The 13,580-nt window shown below is 29.9% G+C and overlaps 1 protein-coding gene across 4 annotated transcripts; it reads right to left on the bottom strand.

The window, feature by feature from the left end:
- Positions 1-7,644: 7,644 nt before the first annotated feature.
- PSF2 lies at positions 7,645-11,809 on the bottom strand. 4 transcript variants are annotated; one of them, XM_085674623.1, is made up of 9 exons: positions 11,560-11,809; positions 10,710-10,845; positions 10,558-10,632; positions 10,357-10,471; positions 9,819-9,923; positions 9,065-9,164; positions 8,857-8,980; positions 8,004-8,156; positions 7,645-7,843 (listed from the first exon to the last, which is right to left on the bottom strand). In XM_085674623.1, exons 2-9 carry the CDS (start codon positions 10,755-10,757, stop codon positions 7,826-7,828), a joined length of 738 nt encoding a protein of 245 aa, XP_085530749.1. In that variant the 5' UTR covers positions 10,758-10,845; positions 11,560-11,809; the 3' UTR covers positions 7,645-7,825. The 4 variants fall into 4 exon arrangements, with proteins under 4 accessions (XP_085530749.1, XP_085530752.1, XP_085530756.1 ...); XM_085674626.1 differs by having other exon boundaries at positions 10,710-10,828; positions 11,560-11,800; XM_085674630.1 differs by having other exon boundaries at positions 10,710-10,865; positions 11,560-11,790.
- Positions 11,810-13,580: the final 1,771 nt, after the last annotated feature.

The raw sequence follows: 13,580 nt of genomic DNA, 5'->3' as shown, positions 1-13,580 counted from the left end.
TAAAATAACATACTCTTTTTGATTTTCATGATGTCAAATATTAAGAAAAATATTATAATAGTATAAATCTCAAATTAAAGTATCAAATAACAACTAAATAAAATTCAAATAATTATATAAAAGCTAAAAAATTACACATTACTAAAATTTTATAATAACCAAAATATTTATTAATTTTACAAATGATCAGTGGTTTCATTTGCATTCGATCCACCTACACATAGAAAAAAAATGAAAAATTAGATATGATATAATAATTGAAATTGAAAATTTTAATTACTAGAATATAATGTACCTTCTTCATCAGATTCATTTTCAGAACATCTTTTCCTTTTAATTTTTTAACACCTACAAACACCAAATGTAGAATATTAGATGAGAATTCACAAAAAATACTAACAAAAAATATTAATAAATTTGAGTAACTTACCTAGATGGTTTGAGTTCCATATCCAACTTCTTGTACACATCAAAGCCTCTATAGTAAATAATTAAACATTATCATGAAACAAAAAATAAATAATAAATAAAATTATCATAAAGAAGTAAATATAATTAAATGTATGACCCAAATTTGAAAATATCCATTTGAACATAACATAACGAAAAAAAAAATGTATAATTAAGATTATGATAAAAGGAAAAGTACCTTGAAGATCTGCTTAAACCTTAAAGAACAAGCCAAACAATTAAAAGAGAGTAAAAAAGTGTATAACCAAAGTAACAAAAAGAAGAGCTACAAAATAAGAGTCAAACATTTTCATGAAAATAAATAAATAAATAAAGATAATCAAATGTGTAACCTAAAAATTATTTCATAGAATGAAATTGAGGAACACCTATTTGAACATAACCATGTACAGAGACTAAAAATTATGTAATAAGAAGAAGAAAAATTACCTTCAAAATTAAATCTTGAAAAACAAACCAGACAATTGAGAGAGTAAACAAAGTGTATAACAAAAAACAAAGAGAATGAGAAATATGTTATATATATATATATATATATATATATATATATATATATATATATATATATATATATATATATATATATATATATATATATATATATATATATATTATATTATATTATATTATATTATATTATATTATATATTATATTACTATGTATATATATATATATATTATATGTGTGGATATCTTATGTTTATATATATATATATATAATTATTTATATATATTATATTATATTATTATTACTATGTATATATATTATATGTGTAAATATCTTATGTTTATATATATATATATATATATATATATATATATATATATATTTTTTTTTTATAGATATATATTTATTTTAAGTATATATTATATTATATTATATAATAATATAAATATAATAATATATATTATATTATTATGTATATATATTATATGTATATGCGTAGATATTTTATGCTTTTATATATATATATATATATATATATATATATATATATATATATATATATATTTCTTTTAAATTTTTATAAATTTGTCATGTTATAAATTTGTTTATAAAAGATCTCACTAGTTAAATGATTAATTTGTTTTATACGTATATATTATATATATTATATTATATTATTATGTATATATATTATATGTATATTATATTATATTATATTATATTATATTACATGTATATGTGTAAATATATATATATATATATATATAAAAGTATATTTTATTTATATGTATATATACTATATTATATTATATTATATTATATTTTATGTGTAAATATATTATTTATTTATATATATTTTTTAGATTATTTAATAAATTATAAATAGTTTAGTAATTTAAGCGGGGACGGGCATTTGGGCGGGTATATATATATCCCCATCCCCATCCCCATCCCCAGTTGAAAATTTCGGGTATTACCCATACCCATACCCATATCCAGTCAAAGCGGGGATTTCCCGTCAAAACGGGGACGGGTTCGGGTGATACCCACGGGCACGGGTTTATTTGCCATCTCTAGTTGAGCCTCATTTTATCCTTAATCTTTGACCTTACAAAACTATTAAGGACATGTGATATTATTTGAAAAAGGTTTATCATCAAGCCAATGCAGCTCAGAGGTTTCAATTGGAACATAAAATGACTAATTTCAACATGGGAGTCTATCGATTAAGGAATATTTTTCTAGTTTTCAAAATCTTTGGGTTGAATACTCCAATATTATTTATGTAGGTATTTCTGGTGAAGCCCTATCAACTGTTCAAATATTGCACGAGACTAGCAAGCGAGATCAATTTTTGATGAAGCTACAATATGATTTTGAAGCTACTTGATCCAATATGATGAATCGCGACCATGTGCCTACTTTGGATGCTTGCTTGAGTGAGCTTCTTCGAGAAGAACAACGAATCATAATGCACACAGTTATGGAACAAAATATCAATTCTACTACTCTTATTACTATAGCCTATGTCGCCTAAGGAAAGAATAGACTAAGAGATATGTGTTCTGTCCAATGCTACAATTGTAAAGGATTTGGTCATCTTGTAAAGGATTGTTGACAAAAATTTTGTAACTATTGCAAACAAAGTGGGCATATGACCATTACTTGTCCTATTCGCCCTGCAAAGAAACAAGACACTACTTATCATGTCTCTTTTTTTTGTGACCCCATTAAGGCTCATAACTTGGGCCATTGGCTAAGCCCATTCCTTTTTAGTTTTTTAATTAAATAAACCTTCTAATTTGGTTTGCTTTTAAACATTGCAACCCATTTCACCAAATTGTTCACGAGATGTTTAAGTCAATTCAATCCACCAACCAACTACGCGCTCATAATTCAGTGCTCCATTTTATGGGCTTCCAATTAAGTCTACAACCCATTTCCATTGCAAGTGGCAGCCAACATTTTTCTTCAGCAGCATCAACGTCAATTGGGCTTGCACGTAGCAACCCAATTTCAGCAAGCAAAGTCTGCAATTGCTTCCAGCACACCAATTATGTTGCAGTCCACATCACGTCTCTATTGGGTCCAGACTCATGCATCATTCAACAACCTAATTTGAAGACCGCTCCAAGCCAACCTTTTGGTTCTCATTATGCTGCTGAACCAACATCCGTTTCTGTTTTCTTCTCTTGGAGCACCGCTAGGTTCATCTTCACTCATGCCTTTCGTTAGGGTTTGCTTTTCCTACCACACACATGCCTCCTTTTCCTAGCTAGGATTTACGGTTATCTTCACACATTCAACCTTTTGTATAGTTAGGGCTTCTTCCTCCTGTCATTGTGATGTTTCCTTAATTGTTAGGGCTGCTAGCCAAACCATTCTCCATTTACCGTTAGGAAACATTGTTAGACAACTTTCCTTTCATCTTTGTTTTTCTCGGTTTCCTTTTCACCTATATAAAGGCAAGCCAATCTCATGTAATAGCTAGCTTAGATGAATGATATGCGATTTATTCCCCATTCGTCAGCTCACCTTTCTCCTTAAACGAGGATTTCTCCTCCTAGGGTTCTAACACCGTGAGTGTTGTGAGGATTCGTGAGAGAACGAGAGTGATTCATTCCTTAATCAAGTCTTTCACTGCATTCTGGAGGTCGTTTCGGATGTTCACCGTCGCTTGAAGCTAATTTTCGCCGATTAACGGCCTGACGGCCTTATCACTTTTGGTGCTTTGAGTTCTACTGTTTTGCCTGCTCCAAATTTTGTTCCTACACCTCCTGTAAGCACTCTTACTCCAAAAATTGTAAACCAGATGATTGTGTTAGCCTTTTCAACCCTTGGTCTTTCCGGTAATACTCTTGTTTCTTCTCAACCCAGTTATCTTGATTCTAGAGCATCTTAATCATATGACAAATTTTGTTGTGTCCCTATCCAATGTGAAACCTTATAACGACAATCAATAATTTATACAACTAATGACACCTCCTTACCTATTAGTGCTATTGGTGATATTTCTCCTTCTTTGCCAAATGTTTTTTGTCTACTAATCTTTCCACAAATCTTATATCTATTGGCCAATTAGTTGATCATGATTATAATGTCCAATTTTCTTATTTTGGTTGTGTTGTGCAGGATCAAATGTTAGGAAAGATCATTCTGAAAGGACCTGAAGTGGGACAACTCTTTCAGTTATGCTTCTCGCCTTCCACATATTGTCCTGCTTTTTCTGTAGTTTGTTTTGATAATAGACAACTAAATAAAATGCGGCATAATCGGTTAGGTCATCCAAATTCTCATGTATTTAGTACCTTGTTTAAATCTGATTCATTGAGCAATAAAGACTCATATGTTTCTTTTGATTGTACTACCTGCAAACTTGGTAAAAGTAAAACTTTACCATTTCCTTATAATGCGTCTCGGGCAAATTATTGCTTTGACATTATTCATAGTGATGTTTGAAGGATTTCTCCTATTGTATCTCATGCAAGTTATAAGTATTTGTTACGTTCATAGATGACTACAGTCGATTTACTTGGGTATATTTTCTTTGGTCTAAAGCAGAAGTTTTCTCCATTTTCAAAGTTTTGTTTCTTTTTTAAGACTCAATTATCTACTCACATAAAAAAAATTCAAATCAGATTCTGGAGGTGAATATATGTCTAATACATTACAAAGTTTTCTTCAAAATGAGAGAATTATATCTCAACGATCTTGTCCTTCCACACCACAACAAAATGGTGTTACTGAAAGAAAAAATTGTCATCTTCTTGACATTGTTCGCAGTCTTTTGCTTGAACCTTTGTTCCTCCTTGTTTTTTGGGTGAAGCTCTCTCCATTGTTCATTTAATAAATCAGTTATTGTCTCCTACTATACATAATATTACTCCTTTCTTTAATTTGTTACGATATTTTCCTTCTTACTTTAATCTTCGTACTTTTTCTTGTGTTTGTTTTGTGCATCTTGTTCCTCATAAATGTCACAAATTCACTAATCAACCGATTAAGTGTGCCTTTCTAGGTTATGCTATTAATAAAAAATGTTATGTTTGTTGTGATCCTCAACTTCATCGCATTAAACTTTCCTGAAATGTGGTTTTCCTTGAAAATCACTTTTTCTTTCCCTCCTATGTTACACCATCATCTTTCTCCTTTATGCCACATTTTTTAGACTCTTCTCGCACTGTGGAACAGTTCAAGTCTGGTTTGGTGTATACAAGATGTCGTCTTCCTTCTAGTCCCTTTCATGATTTTTCTCTAATACTTGATTTTGTCCTTCTGCCAACATTTGATCTTGTCACATATGTTCTACCTCTTCATTGGTCCACTTGATCATCAAAACCTCCGAATTGGTATGATTTCTTTACACATGTTTCTTTATCCACTACATTGTCTTCTATTTCTATTCCTTCTAGTTATACACAAGCTATGGAACATGACTATTGGAAAAAAGCAATGTAAGAAGAACTGCAAGCACTTTAAGAAAATCATACGTGGAACATTGTGTCTTGTCCTCCTATAGTCAAATCTATTGGAAGTAACTGGTTGTTCTCTATCAAGCTTCGATCTTATGGCTCTTTAGATCACTATAAAGCTCAATTGGTCGCTCTTGGTAATAGACAAGAGAATTGGATTTATTATTATGAGACATTTTCTCTTGTAAATAAGATGACTACAATTCAGACAATCCTTGTTATTGCTGCTTCTTAATCTTAGTCATTGCATCTAATGGATGTGAAAAATGTTTTTCTTCACAATGATATCAAAGAAGAAATCTACATGAAACTTCCCTCTGGTATGCATCCTTCTTCTTCTACTGATGCTTGTAAACTTCAACATTCCTTCTATGGGCTTTAAACAGGCTCCTCAGACTTGGTTTGAGTAGTTTCGTATTACTTTGCTTAAGTTCTCCTTTACGTATGAATATTCTCTCTTCTTTCACATGTCTCCTACTAGTATACTTCTCCTTGATCTCATCATTACCAAAACTAATCATGAGTTAATTACTAAGTTGCAAACTCAGCTACATGCAACATTTCACATGAAAGATCTAAGACAACTAACATATTATTTAGGATTGGAGGTACATCATCAATCCAATGGCATTTTTTTAAACCCACAAAAGTAAATTCAAGATTTAATCAAATTGGCAGATTTAGATGGAACTACATCAGTTGATACTCCTATAGAAGTAAATGTCAAGTACAGGAAAGATGAAGGAGATCTCTTGCTTGATTCCATTCTTTATCGACGTTTAGTAGGAAGTCTTATCTATGTCACCACTACTAGACTTGACATTTCGTATGTTGTTCACTAGGTCAATCAATTTATGTCTCCTCCTTGTCATCTTCATTTTGTCGTCATTTGTCATATTATCCAAAATCTTAAAGGATCATCTACATGTGGGTTATTCTTTCCCAAAGCATTATCTTTACAACTTATGGAATACAATGATGCTGATTGGGCAGGATATCCAGATACTCGTAGGTTTACTAGCGGTTGATGTATATTTCTTGATAATGCCTTAATTTCTTGGAAATGTAAGAAGCAAGATCATGTTTCAAAATCTTCTACCGAGGCTAAATATCGTTCAATGTCATATGCTTATGTTAAGTTATATGGCTATATAGTCTTTTGGACCAAGTTGGGTTTTCCCAACTTTCATCTACACCTTTTCATGTAGATTATACAAGTGTTATTCAGATTGCTACCAATCTAGTGTTTCATGAACGTACCAAACATATTGAAATGGATTGTCATTATATTCAAGAAGCCTTGACCAACAATGTCATCTCTCTTCCTTACATCTCTACTGATCTTCAAGTTGCTGATATTTTTAACCAAAATTATGACTTGGCAACACCATCAATTTCTTGTTGGCAAATTGTTACTAGTTGATTTACGAACATCAATCTGAAAGGGGATGTTAATGTGTATAAATATAGTTTATTTTATCTTGAATAAATTATTTTATACTTTTAATACATAATTGTTAATGATTCTCAATTACTCCCTAAAAATAGGAAATATCCTATAATCCCTCCATCCCTTAATTGAATATTAATGTTAACATATTCTATAGTGTTGATTTAAGAAAAGGGGACTGCAGAATAAAAGTAAGCCTTTCTAAAATACATTATTTTGTATTGGAGTGTTTTTCATATACCATGATATTCTGACATGAGGAAGGTATACTTTGATTCAAGATGAATTAAACTTGAGTTTCTTTAATGTATACATTGATGTAAGGATTCAATAACCATCCAAACTTATATAGAAGAGGAGGATGAGTACGTGAAAGAGTAATAGAAAGTCTTAATCTTTGAACAATCACAGAATTCATATGACGATGGGAGGACTAACCTTATGTGTGGTAGGATAAAACTCACTGACAATAATTCTACATGACAGTAAAAGTCACCATATAAATTTGAAATGTTTGACTTTTAAAAACTTTAGAGTATATTTTGTAATAAAAATTGTTCAAAAATTGTTCAAAAATTTATTTTTCAATTATAAAATTTATAAAATATAATACATAAATCTAAATATTTTCTATACATTATCATTAATTTTATATGCATAAATTAATATTTCAGTGTAAGGTGATAAGAAAAAATATTTAAATTACTTTGATCTTGGGATGATATTTTTTTTATAATATTGTTTTCATAATTTGAATTGTTGTGGTGTTTATTGTCATTGTCAACTAAACTTGGAGAGTCAACTCAATAGCAAGAGACAACATTAAATAATTAATTCTGCTTGTAAAATTAACTACATCCAGGTACATCCCCAAGTGTTTTTTCCTGTTCTTAACAAATAATTATGAGAAAATTATGAGAAGACAAGAATGAAGTATCTCTCACGATTTATGCACCTTTAAAGCTGACCAATGTGACGTAATAACTATCGACGTAATTGTCTCTGCAAAAACAAATATTAATTGCATGAAAACCATTTCCTTTTAAAGGAAGATAATCCATGTGATGTCATTTTTTAATTCACAAAAAGGAAACTTCACATAAATTTCTTTATCATCTGAAGCATAAACAAAAACTATATAATGAATGCAAGGGAAACGTACTCTGGGAGCATTGTTGACAACTTGGGGTCTTCTATCAGAAACTCTCTCGGGGTCTGGTATCAACTCTGGACTATCATGCTTATAAAATGCTTGTAAAGCTCTTCCAATAAATGGACGAACAATATTCACTTCCATGGCAGACAAATTTTTTATCTGCAGTATGCAGAGAATTATGAGGTGCACTGGTCATCAAAGACATAAGTAGACATGTAATGAGACTTCAAAGAGGGGAATAATGACATAGGAATCCAATTCTCAAAGCAATTATTGAAAATGAAGTGTAAGAAGATCAACATCCCAAACCTTCTCCACTCTTAATCTTTATTTAATTGTATAATTATGGAGAAAATTATGAGTTTTTATAGTAGAATGAAAGTATTCAATATAAGGTATGTCACGCAGTATAATGGTAAAATTGTCTTTTTTTGTGACTTCAATTTACAGAGATAAGCATAAAAGAAACTTAAGATTCAAACTATAAAACATCCTGGATTCAGAAGGTTTTCATTGTCGTAATGTTCAACAGCTAAAGAAGAAATTGTTATATTCAAACTTTCACTTGTGTTTCCTCAAATTTAGCTACATGGAGACCATTTTTAACAGTATTGGCAGCAGAAGCACAATTGAGATGAGAAGATCTTATAACTTGTGGGTCAACTACTGTTATACAGAGAATGGTTGTATCACCTTCAAACAAGGACTACTGTAAATTTAAATTTAAATGAAAGGAAGAATGCATATATATGGTTGTGTATTAGATAAATCCTAATCAACAAAAATAAACAAATCACTGATACATCTGTAGATATAATCAAATCCTGGCTAAAATGCATGAATCTACTATAAATATTACCTTGACAGCAATTGTACGACCATTAAATGCCTCCAAGTCGGTTTCAACTTTATGAAACCTTACATTTCTTATATCCTCTATTAGAGATCTCACCATATATAAATCGGGAATGTTGTCACGGGCACTGAAAATTTAATGAAGAAAAGGTAAGTTGGTAGAGTAAAATAACTGCATCTAACAGAACAAATATCAGTGTCCCTAAACGTACTGATCAAAAAGAAGTCTTGAGATTTCCACATAATGAAATGGCAATTGATCTGACATCTCTTGAGAGTCTCGCTCTGCCTCCAAAACTTGACTCAACTTCTCTAGTCACAAACAAATGTATTGGATTGGAAAATATTACATCTATATTTCTTGCATCATTTACTGTTTAACAGAACGCAACTATAATATTCACATGAATTTTAACCTATACAATAAAAAGAACGGTACTACTGTCTTCTACATATCAATTAACCGCTACGAGAAAGGAAATAATAAAAAGGAAAGAAGTCATCACATTGATGAAATAATTAGTGACAAAACAAACGGTGGAAGATATTCAAATAGAAGAGAAATCAAGAAAAAAAATAATGAATTTTGTATATTGTATAGCATCGTATGATGTCGTGTGAATTGTTACCTATAACAAATAAGAGAGAGAGAAAAAATAAGCCATAAAATAATATCTAACCATATGAATTAGTATGATATTTTTTCTATCACATCTTATTTAATATGATCAAATCATGTCTTTCACAGGATAATTTAACACTTTCTCCAACTGAAATGTACGTATTATGAATCAAGCATGTTAAAAATGGTCACAGGTCACGAAGGGATCAAAAAAATGTACTCAGGCTGTGATGGTGGTTGGCCCAAAAAAGCTAACCGGAAGGAAAAATACTTAGACAAAATGTCAGCGGTGATTTTACAACACGAGCTATGAATAAAAACACTGGCTTGAAAAAGAAACTCACTAGAAAATGTGGGTACTAAACAATACTGGCCAGAGAAACATCCATGGCGAACAGTACTAACTGAAAACTGCTTATAGTTGATGATAGTATTAGCCAGAAAGATGTCTACAGCAAACGGTACTCAGCAGAAAAAGCTGTCAGCAGAGAGTACTTGTCCAGAAACCATTCACAATAAAAAAATAACACTAGCCAGAAAGAAAGCTCACCAGAAAAGTTATCAATTATATCTTTATCACAATCAAATAACATCTCTAACACATTATAAAGTGAATCTCAAAAGTTAAAAGGACCCAAAATAGTATGACAGACAGACTTTCCGTGTTTATGAATACGGAGGAAAACAGAAAATAAAAAAAGAGAGAAGAAACTAACATGAACAAATTATAAAAACATTCTTCAAATTTCTTTCACAACAGCACCTCTAACCTATGAATATGTCCACAGTTAATGCATTATCATTGTCACTGTTTGTTAGATTGTTGCGAGGAGGGTAGGTAGGAGAGAAGAGGAGGAGGAATAAGAAAAAAAGAAAGCTTACCAACGGACATCCACTGGGGAGGCCGAATGGAGCACTTGCCTCTCTTCTTGAGAGCAATGGCCAACCACAACGGTACTTGAGTAACTATCTGGGGCGTAAATGGGCCAAAATCTCCCTGTCATTCATTGTTAATAAATAAGAAGGTAAGGAGTACGCATCTGCAAAATAGAACCAGTTTCGGGTGTTTGAATTCTTCCTTACACAAATGAAATTGAGAGGTCCCATTTTGAGATTAGGCACAATGTCAACGATCTCATCCTCAGCAATGAACTCAAGCTGAGAGAAAAATCATAATATATATTAATATTAATCAACGTAAACTAAAGAAAGATTTTACAACACAAATAGCATACCTCCTCTGCTGAGAACAGTGAAAGCTCATGGTTTGATTGGCCAGCCATCTTGTCTCCCTCAATTTGAACTCCACCTAATGGATCTAATCTATCTGTTTTACTTGTATCCAGATGAAAATCTAACAACAAAAGATCCCTGTTCAGAAATGCAGCTTACTGTAAAATCAATTACTTCAGTACTATATCATTATTATCTACTGCAAAATTGAGTTGAAAAAATAAACAGACGAACACATAAAATCCACCTCTAACAACAGTTGTAACTAGTACAAGAGATAGAGAAGAAGAAACAAAACAAGAAACAAAGCCGGAATTTGGGAAACAAAAACCAAAGAACACAAATCTCACCCTTAGATTATAAAAACAGAAGAGTGAGATCAAAACTCAACTAAAATTAAATCAAGCTCCCTTTTCTCCATCCTCCTATCATGTTTTCACGTACTATCATACCGGTCTTAAAGCAGGACCAGAAACAAGAACAAGAGAACCCAATCAAATTATAATGCATTGCGTTATGATATCCATAACTGAATATGAGAATGACTAAAATGGACAAGAAGAAGGAGAATATAATCGCAGATGAATGGGAAGAAAGCATATGGAATTGCGAAAGAATTAAATCGCTTATTTTATTTTGTTGAAACCACATAACGAAAATTTAGACAAATTTTTTATTTTCTGGTGTCAATTGGACGAGGAGTGAATGAATAGATTGGATTAACAAGCCAAATAGAAAAGCCAAATAGAAGTAGAGAAATATGCACAACCATGACAAGCCTACAGAAGAATCTTAACAGAGAGAATAAATACACCATGCAAGAAAGAGAATTGAAGCAACCAATGTACCAACCTCTGAGCTCTGGTTGACCACCAAACAGCGAGATAACGGCAGCGGTGGCTGATTTGAGTATAAGGGCGAGTTAGGGTTTATCAAAAACAAAAACAGGAAAAAGAGAACATAGGATTGAGAGGAAATGGCTAAAATACTACACACTATTTTGGAGGGAAAACAAAACATAATTTAGAGAAAGGAGGGAAAAGATTCATGTGTCTCACGAATTTTAATTTCAAATTTCAGTTTCTTACTTTCCTTTCATTGTTTTGGTTTATATGAATTTTATTTAACTGGGTGGCTGATATATCAACACTTTTATTTTGAATATTTAATTATTTTGGTTTCAATAAATTTAAAAATAGTAACCAAACATAAATATGGATGTAATTTTTTATTTATTTATACTATTGGAAACATAATACGTGTGTTATTTATTTTATGATAATTATTTATTTTATGATAATAACAAATAAATAGTATATTTAATAACTAATTTTTCAGATAAAAGTATTGAAAAAAAATTAAATTAAAATTATTAAAAATTATATATAAAAATACTAATTTTTTATTAATTTATATAAAACTACCAATACTAATAAATAAATAGAATAGCAATCACATAGTATGTTCATTCCGGTTCACATTTTACTGTGTAATTTTTTGTTCCTATTATTTGTGTAACTATTTTATGCATAATTTTTATAAATTTTTTCTTTGGTATCCAGGGATGGTACAGAACTACAGAAGGGAGTCACTTTCCCAAACTTTTTCTATTTTATTTTTTATGTATATTTTAATATTACCATATAAAATTAAAATTATATTTATATTTATATATTATCTATTAGTAAGGATATTTCTTCAACGATTTCAGTTTATTTTATATGATTTCAGTTTATTTTATATTAGGCAATTTTTTATATTTAATGATAGTTTTTACTATGATATGATAATGAACAATAATTATATTTTTTTTTATTTTATTATGATGTGCGTCTGTTTTTAGTAAATAAAATAAAAAGTTAATTAAAAAAAAAACTAATTCTTGTATAAAAGTCTTAATTCGACACTCAGATTCTTTTCTCTAACTTCTGTCACTGTTTGTATTAATTTATTTCAATAATATTTGTACCATTATATGTATATCAGTATACAAAGATTATTTATATTTTATATCCTATTTTTAGGGAATAGTCTTGTAATCAATAACTCTTCTTTTATCTTTTATATAGTATGGAAAATAGGTTTTATGTATTTGGTTTGTAAAATATCATTTACTCTATGATTGATCTTAGAGGAAATTTAATACATAGTTTAAAGAAACTTTATATATTTATATTGTAAGTCGAAAATGACACTATTATTATTTGTAATATGATAGTAAAAATTTTGGATAAACTAATATAAAGGGTATTTTCGGCTATTATGCATTACACATTTGCATTAATTCTTTACATACCCTAAGAAAACTCCTTTACAACTTTTGGTAGACCATTTTGTGAAAAACATTTTAAGCTTTATTTAGACTCTCCTGAAAATTACCACTGTTTTTCAACATTAATAGTTACAAATTATAAGATATTAATTATGTGCAAATGTTCTTATGAGATTATGTTTTCGAACCTTCTTCATGTGTTTAATTGGACATGTGGTATATATAGATTATTTTATCTAATTGAAAGTTATGGATGTATGTATCATATGAACAAACTAATCCATCCATTTATGGAGAAACCCTATTTCTTAATGTATTTTCTTTCTTCCTTGTTTTTTTTTTTTTCACTTCTCAATTTTTGATATCATACTATTCAACAAACTAATATTAGAGGTAAGCTTCTACTTCGTTTTCATCCATTTATGGAGAAATCCCAATTATTTGATCTATTTTTCATATCCAAAAAATTTCAAGAATATTCAAGAAGGTGTCCAATATAATCAAGATTGATAAGTTTACAAGGAAATGTTGAATTAAATGTTTATTACAGAAATAAAAGCTATAATCAAGAAGCAATTTTTTTTTTTTACTTTGTAACTTT

This window comes from Vigna unguiculata, chromosome 1 (genome assembly GCF_037176805.1).
Source record: "Vigna unguiculata cultivar grain cowpea cultivar isolate G323 ecotype 2 chromosome 1, ASM3717680v1, whole genome shotgun sequence".
Classification (NCBI taxonomy): domain Eukaryota; kingdom Viridiplantae; phylum Streptophyta; class Magnoliopsida; order Fabales; family Fabaceae; genus Vigna; species Vigna unguiculata.
Note: the sequence above shows the minus strand (reverse complement) of the source record. Positions and strands in the feature narration are given on the sequence as shown.